General features: G+C 37.1%; 1 protein-coding gene across 1 annotated transcript in view; it reads right to left on the reverse strand.

Annotated features, from left to right (window-relative positions):
- LOC136748755 (formin-H) overlaps positions 1-24,028 on the reverse strand; it is a 60,456-nt gene extending 36,428 nt beyond the window's left edge. Inside the window, exons 1-8 of the mRNA XM_066702766.1 lie at positions 23,681-24,028; positions 20,975-21,100; positions 17,331-17,405; positions 15,795-15,968; positions 13,807-13,964; positions 12,907-13,089; positions 6,875-7,397; positions 5,436-5,598 (exon numbers count right to left, since the gene is read on the reverse strand). Of these exons, the coding sequence (XP_066558863.1) occupies positions 5,436-5,598; positions 6,875-7,397; positions 12,907-13,089; positions 13,807-13,964; positions 15,795-15,968; positions 17,331-17,405; positions 20,975-21,100; positions 23,681-23,908 (1,630 nt within the window). The 5' untranslated portion in view covers positions 23,909-24,028. The remainder of the gene's footprint in view (positions 1-5,435; positions 5,599-6,874; positions 7,398-12,906; positions 13,090-13,806; positions 13,965-15,794; positions 15,969-17,330; positions 17,406-20,974; positions 21,101-23,680) is intronic.
- Between the last annotated feature and the right edge of the window lie 1,237 nt (positions 24,029-25,265).

Genomic DNA, 25,265 nt, shown 5'->3' on the forward strand with positions numbered 1-25,265 from the left:
TAATATTGCTAATTTGTCTTTCTTGCTGAAGCAGTTTCTGGTGGCATTGCCACAAATAAACCCTCCTACCTTTATCTGTTTTTGACATTAATTTAATTTCAATATGGCCATTCGTAATGTAGGTGCAAAGAAGATGTTGATGAAAGTATAAACAAAATCAAATTACAAAAAGGGAAACAATCAAAACAATTTGATTGAAGTTAATGTTTGGATTAATTTCTCAGTGTTTATATCGGTCAGTAGTGAGTTCCCCATATAACTTTGCTGAGTATTTCAGTTGTGTACTGCCATCTCCTGGTTTATCCAAAGAAAAGCTTTAATATGTAACGCACTTATTTGCTAATACCAGTACTGAAATCTTCTGTTATTAGATTCAACAAAATAAGCGAAAGACATTTGATTTGCTTCAATATTTTAACAACAGATTATATCTGGCAGAGACAGGGGGACAATTACTTAATTATATCACTTGTCATGAATGATATTTAAATTTGGCCACTTGCGATTTTAAATGGTCAAACCTCTGCTGTAAGTGAGAGGCCTCTACCGTATTTCCAAGCTTGTACCATATACAGTGAGAAAAAAAAGTATTTGATCCCCTGCTGATTTTGTACGTTTGCCCACTGACAAAGAAATGATCAGTCTACACTCACCTAAAGGATTATTAGGAACACCTGTTCAATTTCTCATTAATGCAATTATCTAAACAACCAATCACATGGCAGTTGCTTCAATGCATTTAGAGGTGTGGTCCTGGTCAAGACAATCTCCTGAACTCCAAACTGAATGTCTGAATGGGAAAGAAAGGTGATTTAAGCAATTTTGAGCGTGGCATGGTTGTTGGTGCCAGACGGGCCGGTCTGAGTATTTCACAATCTGCTCAGTTACTGGGATATTCACGCACAACCATTTCTAGGGTTTACAAAGAATGGTGTGAAAAGGGAAAAACATCCAGTATGCGGCAGTCCTGTGGGCAAAAATGCCTTGTTGATGCTTGACGTCAGAGGGGAATGGGCCGACTGATTCAAGCTGATAGAAGAGCAACTTTGACTGAAATAACCACTTGTTACAACCGAGGCATGCAGCAAAGCATTTGTGAAGCCACAACACGTACAACCTTGAGGCGGATGGGCTACAACAGCAGAAGACCCCACCGGGTACCACTCATCTCCACTACAAATAGGAAAAAGAGGCTACAATTTGCACAAGCTCACCAAAATTGGACAGTTGAAGACTGGAAAAATGTTGCCTGCTCTGATGAGTCTCGATTTCTGTTGAGACATTCAGATGGTAGAGTCAGAATTTGGCGTAAACAGAATGAGAACATGGATCCATCATGCCTTGTTACCACTGTGCAGGCTGGTGGTGGTGGTGTAATGGTGAGGGGGATGTTTTCTTGACACACTTTAGGCCCCTTAGTGCCAATTGGGCATCGTTTAAATGCCACGGCCTACCTAAGCATTGTTTCTGACCATGTCCATCCCTTTATGACCACCATGTACCCATCCTCTGATGGCTACTTCCAGCAGGATAATGCACCATGTCACAAAGGTCGAATCATTTCAAATTGGTTTCTTGAAAATGACAATGAGTTCACTGTACTAAACTGGCCACCACAGTCACCAGATCTCAACCCAATAGAGCATCTTTGGGATGTGGTGGAACGGGAGCTTCGTACCCTGGATGTGCATCCCACAAATCTCCATCAACTGCAAGATGCTATCCTATCAATATGGGCCAACATTTCTGAAGAATGCTTTCAGCACCTTGTTGAATCAATGCCATGTAGAATTAAGGCAGTTCTGAAGGCGAAAGGGGGTCAAACACAGTATTAGTATGCAGTTCCTAATAATCCTTTAGGTGAGTGTATAATTTTAATGGTAGGTGTATTTTAACAGTGAGAGACAGAATAACAACAAAAAAATCCAGAAAAACGCATTTCAAAAAAGTTATAACTTGATTTGCATGTTAATGAGTGAAATAAGTATTTGATCCCCTATCAACCAGCAAGATTTCTGGCTCCCAGGTGGGACCATAGTCACCAAGAAAACAATTGGTAACACACTACACCGTGAAGAACTGAAATCCTGCAGTGCCCGCAAGGTCCCCCTGCATATGTACAGGACCATCTGAAGTTTGCCAATGAACATCTGAATGATTCAGAGGAGAACTGGGTGGAAGTGTTGTGGTCAGATGAGACCAATTCGAGCTCTTTGGCATCAACTCAACTCGCCGTGTTTGGAGGAGGAGGAATGCTGCCTATGACCCCAAGAACACAATCCCCACCGTCAAACATGGAGGTGGAATCATTATGCTTTGGGGGTGTTTTTCTGCTAAGGGGACAGGACAACTGCACCGCATCAAAGGGACGATGGACGGGGCCATGTACCATCAAATCTTGGGTGAGAACCTCCTTCCCTCAGCCAGGGCATTGAAAATGGGTCGTGGATGGGTATTCCAGCATGACAATGACCCAAAACACACAGCCAAGGCAACAAAGGAGTGGCTCAAGAAGAAGCACATTAAGGTCCTGGAGTGGCCTAACCAGTCTCCAGACCTTAATCCCATAGAAAATCTGTGGAGGGAGCTGAAGGTTCGAGTTGCCAAATGTCAGCCTCGAAACCTTAATGACTTGGAGAGGATCTGCAAAGAGGAGTGGGACAAAATCCCTCCTGAGATGTGTGCAAACCTGGTGGCCAACTACAAGAAACGTCTGACCTCTGTGATTGCCAACAAGGGTTTTGCCACCAAGTACTAAGTCAAAGGGGTCAAATACTTATTTCCCTCATTAACATGCAAATCAATTTATATCTTTTTTGAAATGCGTTTTTCTGGATTTTTTTGTTGTTATTCTGTCTCTCACTGTTAACATACACCTACCATTAAAATTATAGACTGATCATTTCTTTGTCAGTGGGCAAACATACAAAATCAGCAGGGGATCAAATACTTTTTTCCCTCACTGTATATGTTTTTCGTTTACTCTGTTAATTGTATATAAATTATATTGATACCATTTTAAAAGCAATTCAGTTTTATAGAAATTGAATAGGAGCTAGTTATCGGTTTTGTAACCCCTCAGTAATAGCAGATATTTTTTTAAATAAAAAATAATAATTACAAAATCTTTTTTTTTTCTAATCTAAATTAAAATTAAGTATTACATTTTGAGATTAATGTGGTGCTTAATTCTTGATTGCAGCCGACAGGTAACATTGATCACCTGTTTAATATTCCTGCCACCGTGCAATGAGCAATGCTGCTGATTTGATCAGGAGAGAACTCCCCCTTATTTATTAATTAATTTATTAACAGATACTGTTACCAAGGTGTAAGATACACTATTCAAAAGCATTACATAATACAGTAAAATCAATAAACGCTAAATACAATATACAGTGCTGGTCCTAGTTCTAATTAAAATACGTTGCCTCCTAATCCATGCAGTTGGTAGGTCAGGGATAATTATCAATATGACATTTAGTGTTTACAATTACAATTGATGAATTAATGGGAGATACACAGTGACCTTATTGTATTAATAATGGCAAACAAATAAAGACGAATAGAAATGTCTTACGAGCCTTATTCAATGTTTTTATCGCAACGCAAGGGGGCCCATTTAGCAAATGGTGTAAATGACACCTGATTAAGATGTTAATGATTCCATTTAGGCAAATATTTAAATCTCATCCTGTCTCAAAGTATTAGGATAAAAACCAAGCTAACCTAATTATATCCTGAGTTGCTGTGGGAAAGATTAATCCCATGCTCTTGTAGTTTTTTTCTGTTATCGGGAAGAGTTGAAACATCACAGCCTGAAACATAGAAGAGCTATCCTTTTTACTTTGCTGTATACAGCAGCCATGATTGTGATGAAGGAAACACTTTGAAGTTTTAAAAGTTACTAAAATAGAACTAATAGAACACAGTTCCTTAAATCAAATATTTTAGGGACAGTGATACTTAAAGTTATGCACTTCACATAGACAGAACATGTATTAACAAGTACAATACAGTGAGACCAATTACTGTTGGTAACCTCAAGTGACTTCAGAAAAGTAAGTCTTAATTCCCGTATGCTATATATACACTATAGCAACATATACACTTATCTCCAGTAAATAATAAATCAAATCATGAATCATCAATCACTTTCAGGTTTGTTTAGTATTGCAATTCATATGCCTAATGTTAGTATCCATGGTTGCTCATCTGATTAATACTGATTATCAAGCAGTGATTGGTGAAAATGTAATTACTTACAGAGACAATCAGATATTTTATTTATGTGAAAAATGTTCCTTTTCCTCACTGCAGTGTCATACCGGTTTAAGCATTAAGTCATACTGGAAAAACCTGCACTCTGCTCAGATAGATTATCTTGTCAGAGAGGCATTATTTCCTGGTAATTCATTGTAGGCTATGTATTGTCATGCCAGGTCCATTCACTGTGCACTAAAATTATATCCTTTATTCCCCAATGATTTAAGGCTCTGATTCTTAAGTGCCACATAGACATAGTATTTAACTGAGAAGAGCTGAGAATGGTAATGTGAAACTGAAACTGCATCTCTTGTTATTTTTTCTCATTAGATAATTAAGCATTGGCATGGCACTGCACTTAAACAGATCTTTACTGACTAATTACATTTTTCAATTTTTTGCTTTAAGCACTGCTGTGTTAAAAATAAAAGCTCAGAACTGAAACATTTTTGTTTTGTTTTTATATGAGGCAAACACTGTTTAATAGAAATAGATTTTAATTTAGGGTATGAATGATCATGCAAAACATTCAATATGTGATTAAACACCACAGATACATGTCTATATTTATAAATTGTTTATGGAAAGAAATCTAATCATATGCAATCATCCTATCGGTAAATATAAGGTTTACTTGGATTCTTGATTGGGTATGGATTTAATTTTCACCTTATCCCTAAATCCTAAAACATTTTAACAAAACATGTCCAGATGAACTCACATGGACCCACTACAGTCTGTGTCCAGAAATCAGAACTCCATACACTGACTGAACACAAAGATTGTACACTGTGTTTTGTAACTGGAAAGCAGATTTATTTCTCGGTGTAACTGTGATGAAGCAATTATAGCTGCGTCCCCTCTACTTGCAGTCACAATTAAAAAAACAGCAAGTACATCCTTTCAAAACACAAAGTGCTGAAAGTTAGAACTAGTGTTTGAACCCAGTGTAACCATTTACACAGGAAACATGAGGCACTTTATACATAAAGCGTTGTGGTGGTCTGGGGAAAAAAGCTTCTCAGCCATGCACTTAAAACTGATGGCTATGATTCCTTCAGGAAAGGACTGGGGTGACATACTGCTGTCGTTTAGCTGCTAAACACCAAACAAGCAGCTGTTCTTAAGAGATGAGCTAAAGACGCTTAATGTAGAACGAGAACACTTACTGAAGTTATGGGCCACCTTCTGATTCAACATGATCTGAAGGGTGCTGTTTGACTCCAAGCCTCCGATGACGCCCATGTCCTGAATGGCAAACTGCTCAAACAGCCTTTGCCCGTCGATCTTTACCTTCCCTGTGTCGCTGCGCAACCACATAGACTTCCCAATCTGACAGGAGAGAAACATGAAAAACAAAATCCATACCCTTCAATGGAGAATTTAAACAACAATGAGACAACAGGACAATCTGTGTCACTCCTGTATTCAGTGAGTGAGAATGTCTAATTAGCTCAGATTTGCAGATGCTGTATACTATTGATGTCTGCCATGTTAAATATTGTAGAGTATTGTGAATACAAGTGATACTAAGAGCTATGCGGAGGAACAAAAATCCCAAATTGCAAATGTGGTGCAGGATTATAGTACACTTGAATAGGAAGCGTTGAAAACCAAAAACGATACAAATCGGCCTGTGATATGGTGTTCCTTAGTGGGCTGTGTGAAGTAGTGATAACAGTTGACAGGTTTTAAGGCTGAGAGCTGAATTATGGAGCCTGCAGGTGCAGCCTGCAAAGGGAAGTTATTACCACTTATGTGCAAAATGTTTGACAAGAACTTGACATGAAAATCATAAGGGAGAGGGAGGGAGAAGAGAAAAAACGTTGGAAAATTGCACAGGAACATTTTGCTTCCCAGCCTCACCAGACAATGAAACTAGTTGGCCATTATGACAGGTAAGCAAACAAAGCAAGCTGTTGCAGAGGAGTTTGATGGGTTTTAGATGTTAGGAGCTACAGAATAGTGTGTTAGCCAGGCCCAGGTATTTCAAACTTGTCATTTTGCACAGAAGGGTGTGAAGCTGAAGGTATATGAATGATTTTTAGATTTTCTGCTACATGGAAACATATAATTTCTCCAAGAGCCTAGAGCTGGTAAAAAGGCCATTAACAAAGCTGCTGACCGTTGGGAGTCTTATTTGTTTTTCTTCTGAGGCAGTCAGGCCGTGACGAATGACTGAGTACTCTGAATTGCACAAATACATTACATGCATTGCTCTGTATTAGCATTCCTTTACTTTGCATGATCTCAACACAGACAACCATTCATTCATGCCAGTGAAAGCTTATACGTGTTGTGTAACATTGGCTTGGGTTGCTGAGTGACAAAGCAAAGATTAACATGGTTAATTTAATTTAATTGGTTAACTTAATTTCAAAATACACATTTCTTTTTAAGTTGCAAGACTGTTATAAAAAAAACTTAATATTAATCTTGAAATAGTTTAATTAGTTTAACTCCGACCAATATATTAAAGTGTGCTGTTTTATTATTACTGTTATTATTATTTAAAATCTTTGCCCGGCCTCCATAACTCATACTTAGAATTGCAGGTTAGCAATCTAAGCATTTTGAAAAGAAAGACAGATCTGGTAAAGGAGCTCACCTTGTCTTGAGACACCGTATCCCAGTGAAAGGCTTTGGTTCTCTTCGACTTCATGTTGGCATTCAGTTTGCCAGGCAGCGGGGGTGCTGAGGGGACTGGCAGAGGGGGTGGAATGGAGGATCTCGGCATGGGCACAGGAGTCACAGTGGAGGTGGGCAGGATTAAGGCGTGGGGTTGGGGAAAGGAAGGGGACTTGGGGATAAACGCTATAGTAGAGGAAGGATGGGACTGGACCAGGGACTGGGCCTGTGACTGGGCCTGGGACAGCACTGAAACTGGTTCTGGTTTAAGGGAGGCAGTCTTCTCTACCAAGGGTGAAACAAGGAGCTTGTTACCAGGTTCCTTCTGCTCCTTGCCCCACTGACCGTTTGGCTCCCTGATGACTTCGTAGATGCTGTGGGGCTCTGACTGTGACCTATGTTTCCAGTCCAGGCAGAACTTGTCAATGGCCTGTACCCACTCATCCCGTTCCTTCTTAATGGCTTCTGTGCTCTTCATCTGACTGGTAACAGGTACCCTGAACCTGCAGCAGAAGTGAAAGAGGCCATTGACGGTATAGCAGATACAAAAAAAAAAAAAGAAAAAAACACCCTGATTAGGCAAACTCCTAATTAAGCTCCCTCCCTTCCCCTATATTTAAATTCAAAACCAAATTGTTTAATTGAAAACGCAACTGCATTGATAATTTGGCCAGTGACAGGGAGTTTATCTACTGAATATGACAACTTCTATATAATTTTCTACATATAGTTTTCTTCTGAATAAAAAAGTCTATGCTAAGACTTTCACTTTCTTCGGGAGATTTTGCATGGGATATGTTTACTTAAGGGGAGGAGATGCAATATGATTACTTAATCTGACCTGCCATTTTCTAAAATGCATATATACTTTTGCAAAGCCTTTATTTAGCACTGCAGTGTTCTTAGATTTCAGTGGATGCAAAACAAATGATAAATTGTCAATTAATGAGATGTGCAGGAGAGATAAAGAGTCTCAAGTAAGCTATTAAAGAGCTTTATTTTAAAATACTGGTATCTTATTGTGGTTATATATATATATATATATATATATAAAAATGTTAAAACATATCAAGTTTACTCATATGGGAGTGGTTATGGCAAATTGATGAAAAGCAAATAAGTTTGATCCAAAGGTTCATTATGCTTTCATATTTCAGACACAAGGTGCTGAAACATGATACTGTGGTCTAGTTTACTCTTTCTAATACTGGTAACAGCATTACACAATGCACAATTCATTGGTCGTTTGAACACACCAACTGACAAACAAGTGGTAACCTTTTGTCAGAGAGTAGTGTTAGATACACCATTCATTTACAAATTAGCAATAAAAGATACAACAAATGTGTGTGTATATAGTGTTACATTCAAAGCTCTGAGGAAATAAACTGAATCTTGTATTGTCCCTGTCTGTCCTTTTGTCAAATACAGCATTTTCACACACACAAAAAAAAAAAAGGTAAGGTAAACTTTTCACAGTTTTTGTGCCTCACATTCTGGAATTCCAACTGAAAAGAGGGATCAGGTGTCAAGGTGTCTTTTTGTGAACCGCCGGTGCTTAATTATGATATATTGTAGCCTTTAGAAATAAGGCACCAAAAATCTTTCCTTTGAAGGTGTAAAAACTTCCTTTTGAACCTGTACCTGAACCTGTTTTATTAAATCACTTCTTATCGAAATACATTTACCTTGTATGAAACATTTTCAATTTCTTTCTCTTGGAGGACATAATATATATATATATATATATATATATATATATATATATATATATATATATATATATATATATATATATATATATACAGTACTGTGCAAAGGTTTTAGGCAGGTGTGAAACAATCCTGTAAAGTAAGAATGCTTTCAAAAATAGATGTGTTAATAGATTATATTTATCAATTAACAAAATGCAAAGTGAGTGAACAGAAGAAAAATCTACATCAAATCAATATTTGGTGTGACCACCCTTTGCCTTCAAAACAGCATCAATTCTTCTAGGTACACTTGCACACAGTTTTTGAAGGAACTCAGCAGGTAAATTGGCCCAAACATCTTTGGAGAACTAACTACAGTTCTTCTGTGGATTTAGGCAGCCTCAGTTGCTTCTCTCTCTTCATGTAATCCCAGACAGACTCAATGATGTTGAGGTCAGGGCTCTGTGGGGGCCATACCATCACTTCCAGGACTCCTTGTTCTTCTTTATGCTGAAGATAGTTCTTAATGACTTTCACTGTATGTTTGGGGTCGTTGTCATGCTGCAGAATAAATTTGGGGCCAATCAGATGCCTCCCTGATGGTATTGCATGATGGATATGTATCTGCCTGTACTTATCAGCATTGAGGAGACCATTAATTCTGACCAAATCCCCAACTCCATTTACAGAAATGCAGCCCCAAACTTGCAAGGAACCTCCACCATGCTTCACTGTTCACTGCAGACACTCATTCGTGCACCGCTCTCCAGCCTTCTACTACGGACAAATATTTACAATTTTGACTCATCAATCCAGACCACCTGCTGCCATTTATCTGCAACCCAGTTTTTTCGTGCATAGTTGAGTCGTTGTTATGGTACAACGCTTCAGTTGAAGCACCCTTTGGATTCCCCAGTGCATCAGGCACCCAGTCAGCGCTTCCAGCAACAGTGGAGACTTTTCAGCAGGAGACGAGCCCGGGAAGGAAAGTCTTAGACACCAAAGCTAATTAGTTTCTCTTCAGTTTATTGAAAGTTTCACACGGCCTTTTATACATTTACAAGCGGTATTTCACAGGAGTTTTGGGGCAGTCCCGAACCTGGATGATATTTTCTTGGCATATGTCCAGTTCTGAGACACGGGAAGCAATGTTTCATAAAGTTTTCTTTTAATTAGTTTAGGCATAGAGGCGTTGATGTCAAAGACACAGTACACAGCACGGGAAACAATATTTCAAAAGGTATTCCTTGTAATCAGTCCGGACATGGAAGCGCTGGTACCCAGGACACAGTACACACTGTACTGATAAGAACGTGTTATAGATAATTTCGGTTCGCTACCCAAAGAACAGCCACGGCAGCAAAAATCATTTCCATCTGCCGTGCAGCTAAGTCTGAGCAGGGAAAACATTATACAAACGAGTTTTAACTAGTAATTTACTGGAAAGTTTCTTATATTTTCTAACAGTCGCTTGGCCTTGTTTCCACATCGGAGGTACGGCTTTTTGGCCGCAAGTCTTCCATGAAGGCCACTTCTGACTAGACTTCTCCAGACAGTAGATGGGTGTACCAGGGTCCCACTGTTTTCTGCCAATTCTGAGATGATGGCACTGCTGGACATCTTCCGATTGCGAAGGGAAGTAAGCATGATGTGTCTTTCATCTGCTGCAGTAAGTTTCCTTGGCCGACCACTGAGTCTACGGTCCTCAACGTTGCCCATTTCTTTGTGATTCTTCAAAAGAGCTTGGACAGCACATCTGGAAACCCATCTGCCTTGAAATTTCTGCGTGGGAGAGACCTATCTGATGCAGTATAACTACCCTGTGTCTTGTTGCTGTGCTCAGTCTTGCCATGGTGTATGACTTTTGACAGTAAACTGTCTTCAGCAACCTCATCTTGTTAGCTGAGTTTTGCTTTCCTCACCCAGTTTTATTCCTCCTACACAGCTGTTTCTGTTTCAGTTAATGATTGTGTTTCAACCTACATATTAAATTGATGATCATTAGCACTTGTTTGGTATAATTGTTTAATCATACACCTGACTATATGCCTACAAAATCCCTGAATTTGTGCAAGTGTACCTAGAAGAATTGATGCTGTTTTGAAGGCAAAGGGTGGTCACACCAAATATTGATTTGATGTAGATTTTTCTTCTGTTCACTCACTTTGCATTTTGTTAATTGATAAATATAATCTATTAACACTTCTATTTTTGAAAGCATTCTTACTTTATAGCATTTTTTCACTCCTGCCTAAAACGTTTGCACAGTACTGTATGTATGTGTATATATAATATAACTTATAACATAACTAATATAACTTATAACTTATGTTATAAGTCGCCCTGGATAAGGGCATCTGCCAAGAAATAAAAAATAATATATATATGAATATAACTTGAAAGCATCCATGCACTACAGCGTCTTCACTCCCATGAGGTGCTGGCCAAAATAAGGCAAAAATATATAAAGAAAATTTAATTTTGTAGCCGTACTCTCACTTATTTGTTTTTTAGAATTATAGAATTATACTTTTGTATAATAAGTTTCATTTTATTGAATTACATCACAACGCATTTCGACACTACTATGCCTTCATCAGGTAGCCTTTACAATTGCCTAGTAGGTGTCTTTTAAATAACAATTAAGAAGTCAGAAATCAAACCCTACATTCCATCACATGATCAAGTTATTTTAGTTACAAACAAGTGCAAATCACAATAGGCTAACTCAATTATCACATATACAATGTCCCTATCACAATATATTAAACATACCATTCTTATAAAAATGGTATAAGAATGGTACTAAAAATGGTACTATCTTACCCAATCATGTCAATAAATTAGGTCAAATACCAATATCCACTGTAATCAAGGCACAGACTGCATATTTGATATATTGATCCTAATATTGGAAAGATGATGAAAAAACATAAATGTGATCTATAACTGCTTTCACTGCAGCTCTTAGCTCAGAGTTTATACGGATACCGTAACAAAAACACATTTAATCATCACAGAACTGGGTCAGTTAAAAATGTAATAAAAACAGTTACTTTACAAAGTATAAATAAGTCGTATGGTTACTTTACCTAAAATGTAAATAAAACTGCAATAAAACTGAAAATATATAAAAAAAAATCTGAATCTGATCATGCTTATTTTAGGCCTCTTCTCCTTCTCCAGGAGCCAGCGCCCCACCTATGACCGCCTATGACCGAGAATTCATAGTTACGATTTAGGTCTGAATTGTAGCCTATTTTTGAGCTGAAGCTCTTAATCCCATTTGGGGGCCCCATAGGCAGTTACCACCTGGACACACTAGATGGCGATGTACAAAATTTTATTTATTTATTTATTTATTTATTAGCAGACGCCCTTGTCCACGGTGACGTACAAAATATAAAAATTACTATATTTATATTTTTATAAACCTCCATGCAACCCCAGAGCATCTCAGTATCTGCTGGAGAAGGGGTGAGGAAGGCAAACAAGAGAGAAACAATCGAATGTAGATGAATACACCGGCTTATGAACCCTGTTTTGGCAACGACCCCTGACCATGAATTTGACCATGATTGTTATTGAGAACCTGACTCCAGTAAAACAAACTTACGGACTTATGGCTATTCTTATGTGACTATTATTTTGGATTTGCGATTTGGACCTATTTGCTGTTTTGTCTTGTTTGTCATTTTGATTGCAGTGATGTTTAGAGAGGTACCAAATATGACCATACATCAACAAAGCACTAACAGTGGGAAATTGTACAACCAGACATTTTGTAGAACATGGTTGTGGTAAACACACACAATGCGCTGTTTTGCTTTCCATGTCTGCTGTTTCGGACAACTGCATCAGAGGATTTGGCCAGACTGACCAAGGGGTGAGTGACATGAAGCACATCTTGCAAAAGACCAAATAGCACCAACACGTTAAAACCCATATGCAGAATGTGGTAAAGCTAGAGATGTTGGGCAAAGTTAACATTGCTACCCTACTGGATGAGGGCTATATAAATATAATTTGAAAGCACTATGAAGACATAGACAGGAACAGAAATATTTTGTCAAAAATCAGCAATAGTTTCAATATAACATAAGTTGTTGGTTTTTTTCACACCTGGCAGTGTGTATCAACTCTCCTTCTGTCTGTACAGCATAGAAGTCTGCTAATCATTTAGTTTTTTGCAAAAAATATTTTTACATACTTTTAGATGATCCCCTGCTCACTTTACCATAAGCACCTGCTTGTTTGGGGGAACTGTAGGGGTTTTGGGAGATTGCAAGAACCCATATGGCCTTCTGGTCTCACTCACAGGTACTCGTTGTTCTTGGTGAGCACAGAGAAGGTGTCACAGCCGAGGTGTTTCTCCACGCTGGCGTTGCCGTCCGAGAAGTGGATAATGACAGAGGAGCACGTGGAGGCAGAGTCATTGTTCTCATTGGCTGACTCAATGGGGTACAAGACCAGCTCCCCCTCCAGAAGTCTTGCTGTGAACCTGACAGGAGAGTAAGATGTCACACCTTTAGACAAGTAGATAGTAAAATACATATCTGTTGTAAGTGTTATCTGTAGGCTTAGCCATTTATATCAAGTTAAGATTCAACAGAAATGTGTGTAAACTGAATGTATTACTGAGCAGGAGAATATAAGCTTCTGTAGGATATGATGGGAATTACTGAACAGGAAAATAAAAGCTAATGGCTGACACTTGTGTTCTATGGGAAACAACAAAATGTATTATGTAGAAAGTACCTGGAGGTTGACCCTTGTGACCTGGGCCAGAACAATAACATATTTTGAAACATGTTTATGTTGTTACTTTGGTTGTTACTATCTTGTAAAACCGATGGTTATAGTTTGGAGTTTGCTGAGTCAGGGGTATCCACTGTAATAATAAATATTGCCTGTTTATTGATTGAATATTTATAGATGATTGGCATTGTGACAGAAACGTTCCTATAGGCCTAATAATACCTCCCTTTGCTGAACTCCATTAGTGGCTTCTTAAATCTCCTCTACATATTGTTCAGGAAAGGGATTTACAGGTATGGTTCAAATCTCTATACCCCAGTTTGCAGAAAACAAGACGGATCCACCTAAAGGATCTTTTGACAACTTCATACTGTGATTCAGCATATTCAGCATTTTTTAAATATTGAAATATTTGAAAAAATGTATCCCCACACCCAAAGACAAAAGACCATCTGCTTACTTGACCCATGTGAGTGAAGCCATACCCCCTCTCTGTAAATCCAGAGCTCCTTCACGCATTATCTTCAAACCTGAAGGCTCCTCATAAGTCTCTGAGTTGCCGTGGATGGGAACATCATATATGTTGTTGTATATTATTCTATTTACCAGCTGCATGATCTGAAAAAGGGAGGGAGGCAGAGAGGTAAGAGGTTCCAAAAGAGGTTCCATTTGTGCAAAGGGAACATTATACTAGCGAGGTCCAATTGGTACATAGGTACCTAACATACCAGTGCAAGCTTTTATCTGTGTAAGTAGATGCCTCTGATCCCAGTCCAGATGGTTTCATAGCTCACCCTGAATCAACAATTTCTAAAGATAGTGAATTCTTGATCAATTATGCAAGTCACCTGTCCATTTAAGGGAAGATTGATCCTTGTGGGATGAAGGGTATTTGGGTGTTTGTCTAAAATGATCTCTATATATTGCTGTATATTGCCCGTATCCACCCCTATGTGCTTTTGCCCATCCCTCCTTTCACTAATGTCACTGAAATTTGAACGTCCTCACAAGTTAGAAACTCCAGAGACAGCAGCAGCAGAATTCCCCACGCAAAAGCCATGAAAATGAAAAAAATCTAAAATAAATGATAATAATCAGAAAATATAGACAAACGAGGGAGTGACTGGATATAATACAACATCAAATATAATCCTCTTTGTACAGTATTTTACATTTTCCTCATTTTGGTTGTCCCCCACAGTCAGTTCAAAAGCCAACGTCTGCTAGCTAATGTCCACAACTTAGCTATTTACTTGGTAAAATAAGCAAATTTATCTTGTCTGGCTAGTTTCAATGTAAATATTTATTCTTGTTTTACTGTAATTATTATTATTCAAATCTGAACAGTTTTGACATCTGGCCTGGTGTCAGTTTGTAATTAACTCTGAGCTCAAACCAGTTTCTATATCTGGCCTGGTGTCCGTTTGTAATTAAATCGGTGTAAATCTGTTTGTATCACAACCTGAATTCAGTCTACTTTTTACACCACCTCATTTGATTATGTCATGTTTTTGTAGTGGAATGTGGGTGATATTGTGCCCAGTATGCCTACAGTGTCAAGTTAGCAAACCAGTAAGTGTGCAACAGTATTGCATTTTTAAACTTTCAACTGACAACCAATGTTGTTAAATGGTATACTTTCTATCAACCTTGACTATTCTCCTTAATTATATTACATGTTGTATTATATCCAGTCACTCCCTCGTTTGTCAATATTTCCTGATAATTATCATTATCACTTTTTTTGTTATATGATATCCAGTCACTCCCTCATTTGTCTATATTTTCTGATAATTATCATTAATATTATTTCTTCTTTTTTGTTATGATATTCAGTCACTCCCTCATTTGTCTATATTTTGTGATTATTATCATTTATTTTGTATTTATTTTCGTTTTCATACCTTTTGCTTGGGGAATTCTGCTACTGCTGTCTTTGGAGTTTCCCGCTTGTGAGATCTACCTGCAGTTCACTCCATGTACAAGAATTAATGATACAGGAAACAAATCATATTCATGAACGGAACTGACCAGGATAAATATGATCCAGCAGATACACAGGTACACGGAGGTTGGACAGCAGGGTAAAAGGCCAGTCTACATGAGTCTATATGAGACTGAACATGGTGCTGTATATCACAATAAAAATACAATATTTATATGCTAGATAAGGGTGTCTGCTTAACAGACCATGCAAACTTCACTGTTGGTAACATAGATTTTGGGGGGAAAATGAAGCCCAGTCTAGGTAGTTAATTGATTAATTGGATCAAGATATCAAAAGTGCTATTCATTACTGCCATTGCAGATTTAAAGACATGGTTAAGACCCTCATGACTAGAACTTCAGATTTGGCCCCAACTGTTTATTTAAGAGATTAATTTTGGCCAAAAGCTAAAGAACACGGCCCCTTTCTCTCTGGGCCTACATCTTTAGTCGTCATCCCACCTGTTGCTTGTCTTCCACTGATGCTGCTTCCAGCTCATAGTCATGCCGCCCTTGAAATGATATGGAGAACTTCGATCCCACTCCATCTTCACTGGATTTGACTGCTGAGAAGGGGAGCTGTCGCTTGACAATTCCTCTCTCGATGCTACAGATGACATTGGCAATGAAATCAATCTGAAAAGAGAACAAAATATAGCAACCATAACTTATAAACCAAAATAGCATGTGAGGTTGTCATTAGAAGGATGTAAGAGGTGAAATTAGTCCCAAAACTGTCAAGAGCATTACAACTTCAGAGATTTTGTAATCCATATATAAAATGGGACTCTGTTAGACATGTTGTTTGCTGCATGGAAAATCAAGGCCTTTAATCATTATCAAAAATGCTTTCTTACTGGCAAACGTCTGATCTTGATTACAAAAAAAAATTAACTGCTTTGAAATATTCTGCTGGGAATCAATATAAACTTAACAGAGTGATACAAGTTTAACTTGTTCTAAGATATAAAAGGTAACAGTTTCTAGATTTAACTCCAATTGGTTGCATCTTCAAAATCAGGACAAGATTTTGACAATTTTACATTTGAAAGAAAAATAGATGAGTCATCAAATGAAGTCATGTAAAATGTTCAGTAATTCTATCTTCACTAGTTGCATTAGTGGTTTTAGTGCATTAGTGGTTTTCAGAAGTATATTATGTTGTTGTTTTTCAAGCATACTATAACAATTATATTGGCTTCATTGTAGATTACATTTTAAAGTAGGATATATATTATTTATATAATCTCTAAATGAAAGCAAATGTAATTCAGATTTCCCATAATAGAATATTAACTAGAAGTGCAGGCCCATCATTGTATTGCTTCTCCCAGTAACCTGTAACCTTTTTTAATTTGGGGCAAATGACAGGCTATAATTGTGCTCTGAATTTGCAGTTAATATTTATTATTAAACAAAAAAATATATATTTTTAAAATGTATTTACTTCATTATACCACAACTTTTACTGGTAATATATGTGTCTGTGTTAGAGTGTTTATTGTTTCCTAGTGTATACAATCACATCCAATTTAAATCCACAAAGTAATAATTCAATTCAGAATATCGCTAATTAAACAAATACAATTTTAGTATATTTTGGTGAATTTTTTGTACAATCACTGCAAGTTTTTGAGTGAAACTGAACATCAAACTAGATAACCTAACTACATTCTGTGATACTACTTCTTTACTCCAGTCATTGAACTTTTAAGCATCTCAATAAACATGACTGTGTATTGGGGTACTAAAGACAGCAAATGCAGTTCAAGTGATTTACAGAATAAACAAAATGGCAGAATAACAGCTGTAACTGAAGCCAGATTTCCATTTTCTACAGAACTAGATATAATGGTATGTGAAGGTGAGTGATTGGCCAATATGAAAAAACACTGTAAACATAACCAAACAATAAACTAATAAACTGTAAACATAACCAAACAATAAACTAATACTGAATCCAACTGTCCTGCTTCCCACAAAGTTTTTGATTCTTACCTGCAAGATACGTTTTTGCCACCGGTACCTGTTGTACTTGTAAACGCTGAAATTGTACTGTGGGATATTTTCTTCCTGCAATTGAAACAAAACCAGGCATTTAAATCTTGTTGCACTTCATGTCCTTTCCAAATGTTGGCACAATCCAAAAGTTCACGTAAAAAAGATCTGTGGTTTTGACTGTTTAGAAAATATAATCTAAACACTTAATCTGCCACAGATCCATAACTGGAATGATTCAGAATGCCTTATGTTAAAAAGGTATTCATATATAATACAACGAGTTACAATCCAACAGGGTTCATGGGGGTGGTTAGCATTTGATGAGTGCCTGTGCTGACATACTATGGATAGCACATATGTCTGTATTTTGACCAGAATATAGCATTTGTACAGTGTCCCAAGTTTGAATTCCAGTTATCTTTCAAGTCGGAAGCACTGCCCAAGGGGGAGGGGTTTCTGTGCACTTCCAGGCTTTTTCCTCCACAGCAGGAGTGCTAGCAGCGGCAGTAAAATCTAGGAGATCTAAGAGATTTCGCACGCGAGAGGGGCTCCTCCTCCGGTTTGCGCCTGCACTACAGCCCATTTCTGCGGCTTTAGATCTCGCTCTCTCAGCTTGCTGTGATCGAGCTCTGCTGCGCTCCACTGTTCCATGGGTGGCATATGAGTTGGTTCCTACATCCCATGGTGTATATAGTATGACACCATGACACTCCTAGCTGTGGAGAAAGTGGCTAATGCTCCCATGTTATAATTGACCCCATGGTACTGTAATGCATCAACCTTTTGTACCCTTAGGACAGCAGGATGTATCGTTGGGACAGCTCATGTGAAAGGACACCTAGGCTTGCCATTATTTGTCATTTAGCAGACACTCTTATCCAGGGCGACTTACATTTGTACCCATTTATACAGCTGGGCATTTTTACTGGAGCAATCTAAGTGAAGTATCTTGCTCAAGGGTATAACAGCACTGCCCCACCTACCAGTTATGAGTCCCAGAGCCCTAACCACTACTCCTAACCACTACTCCACAGTGCTGCCTACATTGCCAATTGGTATTGACCCAGGCTATTCAAATTGACTGTGTCCAGGAAACCAAATGGACCAGGGAACTAGCCAGTCATCTGAGCTAGTCAAAGTCTGCAGGCAGTTCCAGGTATCTCTATTTGGCAGCTGCTGTCTGTGTCTAGTGGTGGTTTGCCCAGCTGTGAGGTTTCTTACAGCTGTAAAAGCCATCTCAGTTTGTTCCTATCCACTCTGTATTCCAAATTACCCAGATGGCTCTACTGCACAGGGCCGAAAGATAATCGAGTATTCCAAATTGGGTGGTGGGGCCCGTTAAGTCAATTTGTTTGTGTATTTCCCTTGTAACACCATTGTTTTGTAATGATTATATAGTGATCAGGACACACAGCTGAATAATTTGTGCATGAAATAAACCTATTCCTTTCCTGCACATATATTTGGCTGTAACATCCCATTGCACACAGCTTTACTTAGATTATAGAACAGAAAAACAAATAGACATTAGTGTACTACGTATTCACAGATGTATTAGATTCATTTTTTGAAATTCTGTGAAAATAATGTATTTTGCGGTCTACTGCACTTCCTGTGAGTAATATTCAGACATCCAAAATGCTTACTCTAAAGTGTTATGAATCACAATTCAGTTCACTCTTAAAATCATTCAACCATTCTGAAAACATCATTATTTTTGTAAATTTTTTGTATGAATTACTTTTTAAATGTGAGATAAAACAAATGTGGAAATAATGATACATTTTTCCAATTAAGTCTTGAGCTTGAAAACAAATGATTGAAATCATAGCTCCAAGAAAATGTATTGAAAGAATACAATATATAAATATCCAAATGGTTGTTGCAAGGTGTTCACTCATTGAATAATTGGTGATTAAAAATAGTTTCAATGTTATCCAGAAAAACAAAACAATAACAAAAAACAACAACCTTCATGACAATGTAAACTGGATTAAATCCTTTGAGCCAAATTAACAAAAATATAACAAGGTTATTTCATTGTTTCTTTTCCCAATAATAAAGCAACACAATTAAGTTGTCACATAAATGATAAGGCTATTTTAACTTAAATAAAAATACAGGGCAAAATTAGGATGTCTTTATGAATACCATCCTTTGTGTTTGTGAGTCATATAAAAAACCGTTACTCCCACATAGTCTGTCCACATTTGTCATCTACCTTTAACTGTTAAACAATAACTGACTAATAATAAAATAATAATATACTGCATGGCAGAATCTAAGGAGGATTTTCCAACTTGTTACCAAGTAGACAACAAATTGGGTTTGACATTCTACAACATGAATGTCTACTTCCTCCTACAAAACTTTTCACTTCCCTTTTTCTACCACCAAAATAAACACTTAGTGTATTTTTTTTCAAGTGTGAAACAGTGATTCTGTTCTGTTTTCATGATAAAGATCAGCAAGCTTGGATTAAATCAAAGGTTCAACTCACCTGCCAACTGTAAAATAGAAATGCAGAACCTGACGGCTGTTTTCTAAAGGGTTCCTCCTTTTAACTCAGATAATCTGTGTCTATTTGTGAGATCTGTGAGAATATTTGTCTATTTTGTCTAGGGAACCTAAGAGGGACTCCACCATAAGTCAGGGCCTGCCATTCTTTACAATCAAAAGATTTCATATGGGCACTGGAAACTGTTAATATTTAGTCGAGGACTCTGTGCACTTTGAAACACATGTAGCAGCGGGAAATCAGCAGGTAAAGACAGGGGACAGTCACAGCACATGTAAGGATTTGAAAGTACGAATAAGTACTGTCAATTTAAGGAAAGAGACGTAAACAAGCATCACATCTTCAATTGCTTTAGAGTCTGCGAAGAAAGTGGTGGCAGAGTCACAGGCCCAGCTAGTCACACCAAGTGGGGGCTTTAACTTTAAAACTTGAAAACTCTGAACCTGATGAGCTCCCAATACAGCAGGTTCTACAGGTCACCCATAAATCATCATTTTATAAAGAAATGGAAAACATTTAATTTTGATCAGGTAAATAAATTCAGTTCCTGACCAGCCACCTTCCTTATAAGACTAATTAACTACATTGTTCTCAGTCTTTACAAATAGATAATCTTAGAGCAAATTTTACAACTATGGATTTGGGCTCTTCAGAAAAATGGTAGGAGATCACTAATCGCTATTACTAACTGAGGATTTGAAATTGGCAAAGCTGTCATTAGAACAAAGATGCATAACAGTACAGATCAATAATAGCAGCTATTCAGTGGTTTCCCCACTATAATAGATTTCTTTCTAGTGTCTTTTCCCCAACACATGATAGCTTGGGTATCATTCCTCGAGCTTTATCAGTGCAAATACAGCTCTCCAAACTAGCAGCAAAGAATCAGTGCAATATAAATTAATTATATTGGTTTACATCAGATGAATAAATCACTCCATGCTATAACTAGTAACATGTCAATATGAAGCTTGACAATGGAACAGTTGGAATACAAAACATATTGGGATTTAATCCAAAGGAAGTTCAAGGTAGGTTTCTACTTTTAATGCAATTCTGTTCCAGGGCCCCATGTATACATCTTGTTATATGTGGTCTAGTCAAGTCAGTAACTGCTTCTTACCTGTGGCGGCAACTTTTGCTTCAAAAGCTCGTATTTCTCTTTCCTCGCCTGGTTCAAAGCTTCTTCGATGGTTAACTCCCCTCTCTTCACCATGTTCATAATACTGAGCTGCATCTCATTGCTGAGCTGATAACAAAGAAGAAATACAGAAGATTGCAAATACAAGCCTTTGTATTGTAGAGAATGGAAAGAATGGGTCCATAAACACAGGTGTTAAAGTTAACTTTTAGTGCTTCACAGTTAATTACCTCTGTGGTCAACCATTTTCAATCCACTATTTAACCCTCAGTAACAGACCCCTGTGAAATTCATTCAGGGTATGTTTTACTGAAGATTTCCTGTTGTCAAATGCACATGGATGGGATGACGATGTATCTACTAGAAAATGTAATTTGTCTTTTGGCTGCAAACAGGCCATTATGGTTATGTTGTCTAATTGAGATCATCTGCAGCTGGTAAACAAACCCAACAAGGTGTACAAATTATCTATTACAAGCCACATATCACATGTAATGTGAGGTTTTGAAAGAAATACTTAACTAAATGTACAATGTTTATTAGAACTGGGACAATTCCAATAAAGACTGAGGTGATGAAAACCAGGAGTGAAAGTAACTTAATTTTCTTGCTGGTACGGTCGTACTGTATGGTTTGTTTCTGGAAAATGTAACTTATTTAATTTGATTGATGTGATTTTTTTTTTATTTGTACTGAATGCTTCAGTCACTTTCTTACCTTTACGCCGTACCAGCCTGTACTGCCTTACTTTCACCTCTGACGATAACCTAATTATTTGCCGAGTGTTTACTCCTTCCAATGGTAACTCCACAGAGCACTTTGTGCTTGTAAAGCTTTAATTGTAAGTCTCATTGATAACATACAATGCAAATATGTTTTGTAAGTCACATGTTTTGTGTGACACCCATACTTTATTTATTTATCTGTACAAATAAAATACTTTGTTATACTGCTTGAAGCTTCTCTCCATTAGTATAAGATTCTCCTTGTTGATTTTGAAATGTGATAATAATTACAACAGCTTTAATTAAAGTCATTGGTAAAATAAATTATTGGTTTACTGCACAAAAATGAGTGCACCAATTGTGCATTAGCAATAGACTATATGAAGTTGTCAGTACAGGTGATTAAAGGTAAATAAGTGCAAAGGTCAATAAAAACTGTGTAGTAGTCTGGAATTGGGGTAAGTTTTATTAGGATAGGTCTGACTTCCTGAAAATTGGGAGAGGGTGGGACTTAGTTTGCACCAAACATAAGTGATTTGTAAAATGATACTTGAAGTGCTTTATTCTTTGACGTTCTGTTGAAACATTAAATATTATCTTAATCAATCTAGTTCATTTAACAGCTCTGAGAAAGCTCAATCCAATCAGATGTGCAATGGACACAGTACATCTATGTTTATGAGAAAATCTATTTAATACTTTTATGGTACATACATAAATGACTCTGTGTTTGCATTTTATCTTCAGAAAATCACATTTTAAATGGTAGATTGATATGTTTACTACTGTGGGTAAAAAAAACAACACCAACTTCCCTGTTTTAAGCAGGAAGATACATATTTGAAACAATGGCTGGTTCTTGGCAACTTCCAGTCACATACAATTTGTAATGTAATCTGAATCACAGAAGTATTAGGAGGATTAAGTTCTTGTGGTGAGACAGAAACCCTTTGCACTACGATTCAGAAGGCATTTGTGGGAAGCATCAAATATTAGGCTACACAATAGGATATAGTGAAGATTTAATTATTAAATAAACAGTAATATAATATCAGAACATATTAATTAGGTATAAAAAATACGAACACACCTCTACCCAGATATTCAATCACTTTAACCTTTATAACTGGAAGCCATCAGATTGCGTTAGATTGCAAATGAGTATGCAGCGGCAGGTACTTGGAATCAAACCAATACTTTCACGATGAGGTGACTCTCGTTGCATAGCAATTTTGAAACATTGCATATTTTACAACCTGACGTCAAGCCTGTGCTATTTACTTTATTCTGCACAATGTTGCACATACAATACTTGAGATAAAGTAGTATTGTTTTGGCAGTGATTTATTCGGTTTTATAAATGTTATTGATTTACAAGGGCATACAGCTTCTAAAACCAGGAACATGACAATAAGTAAATATATCGAAAGCTTTGTAGACATACATAAAGACTGTACTTTGTGTGTGTGAATTCTACACTAGTTAATACATTTAATAGCAACCAGTCAATACAAAGTTTTGGACCAATGTTTTCTCCGAAATAACTTATTATGCACAGATCGCACTCATGTGGCTTAGTTGGAACACGTACTGGCTAATAATATTCCTTTACAGAATTATTCAGAAATAAAACGTATTTTAGACATGGAGTCTATTGTTTATAGGTATATACCTGCAATTATAATACACGAAGTATGTTTTATTCATTAGTAAATAAAATAAAAACCAAATAAATAAAATACGCTGACTACTTCAGGATTTTTTAAATCCCGGGCAGGACAAAACAGCTTGAGCGATTATGTCATCAGGGGCCAAACTCTTTCCAGACCATGTCATTCAGAAGGATGTAGGACGTTTTCTAAAAAAGTGTTAAAACAAACAAACAAACAAACAAACAAACAAAACAAAAAACGCAAACAGAGAACAATCTCTACCATGCTCGAAAATGTGCAAAATACCCTACCTGCGGCACTTGTGGTGTGGGCTTGATAGTGTCCATGGCTTTCGAGCTGTCATTCATGACATCCAGCGCCTGTCCAAAGCTCAGCTGACCGCTCTTCACCGAGTTAAAAAGCCACAGCTGCTTCTCGGCAGTAAGTTTTCCCTTCCTTAAAGACTGGCCTTGCAATGCCATAGAAAGGCTTGTGTTTTCCTTAACCGTGTCGTGAGAACACACCTTCATTAACCGCATCACAACTTCCTTGTCAGACAAGAAAGGAAGACCATGGACCACTAGAGGAAGCTGCCTGACCCAAGCCCGAAAGTTCTGGCTCGGAGATTTAAAAGATCGGATTTCATTTCCCTTTGCAGTGAATTCAAGGGGATTTAATTAAGAAAAAAGGAAAGGCTGTTACGTGGCTATGTAGCACGACTGTTGCCTAGGTTTTCAATGTCATAGGTTTTTAGCATAGTGTCGATGATTAAACAGTGAAACAGTGTATTTTCATGTGTCATCAGTTGAAATATAAGGTAAGTGCAGCTAGTTCATTGGGAAAAGTTTCAATAAATTATATATATCTTCTTGTGAAAGGAAGTCTGTATCAGGTCTCATTATGCTCAAAAGTTACATACTGTCAAAGTTACGGGTCATCCAATCAATCTTGATTATATTTCTGGTGACTGACAGCAATGTGTTTTATATAATAAAAAACAAAACAGCCCCACACTGTATTATGCAAAAAAATCGATGTAATAATAATAATAATAATAATAATAATAATAATAATAATAATAATGACATGGGATCTTGAAAAATAAAAAAATATCTTGGTAATATTAGTAGTAGCCTATTTTCGATCTATAAAAGTAAAAACTTTTTTTTTTCCTAGCCTAGTGTAATCATTAGTATGTAGTAATAAAGACTTCTTTCTACGAGTTTGAATGACTTCCAGGAGAGGGTGCTGCTGCACTAACTAAGGTGATTCTGTGCAAACAATTATAAAAGGCTAGAAAGTTTGACAAGCTTGTTATACACCGATTCTGTGCAATAAAAAGTGCTTCAATAGTAAAATAAAATAATAAAGTGGTAAAAGAAAATCATCTTCATCCTGAATCATTTAATCCATTGTATGCATCCAAGGAAAATAGCTTCCTGAGTGTCTTCGTCATTTTTAACAGCTGAATATCAATATGTTTTAAAGTACAGAGCTTAGCAAATCAACATCTACATCAGTAAAATCTTTATTATCTTCTCATTTTATATTATATTATCATTTTGCAGCTATTCAAATAACATTGCGGAAAAAATAAAAGGTAACATAATAATAATAATAATAATAATAATAATTAATAAACACCAATTAAGTCTTCAAGAACATGGGTAAATACTCATATTTTCCAAGCTTAATTTAGAAGGGTACCTTCAATACATAGTCAACAGACAACTGGAATGCATATACTGTTGCACCTGCCTTGATCTGACCATTGACGTGTCTTTCCCAATTCATTACGAAACTGTCGGTTTACGTTCATTGTGAAAGAAACTCTGTTTCTCACACATATAGAGATATATTGTGCTTTTGTTTTCACACAGCTTTAAAATACTGTGC

The sequence above is a fragment of the Amia ocellicauda genome, chromosome 4 (genome assembly GCF_036373705.1).
Source record: "Amia ocellicauda isolate fAmiCal2 chromosome 4, fAmiCal2.hap1, whole genome shotgun sequence".
NCBI lineage: Eukaryota > Metazoa > Chordata > Actinopteri > Amiiformes > Amiidae > Amia > Amia ocellicauda.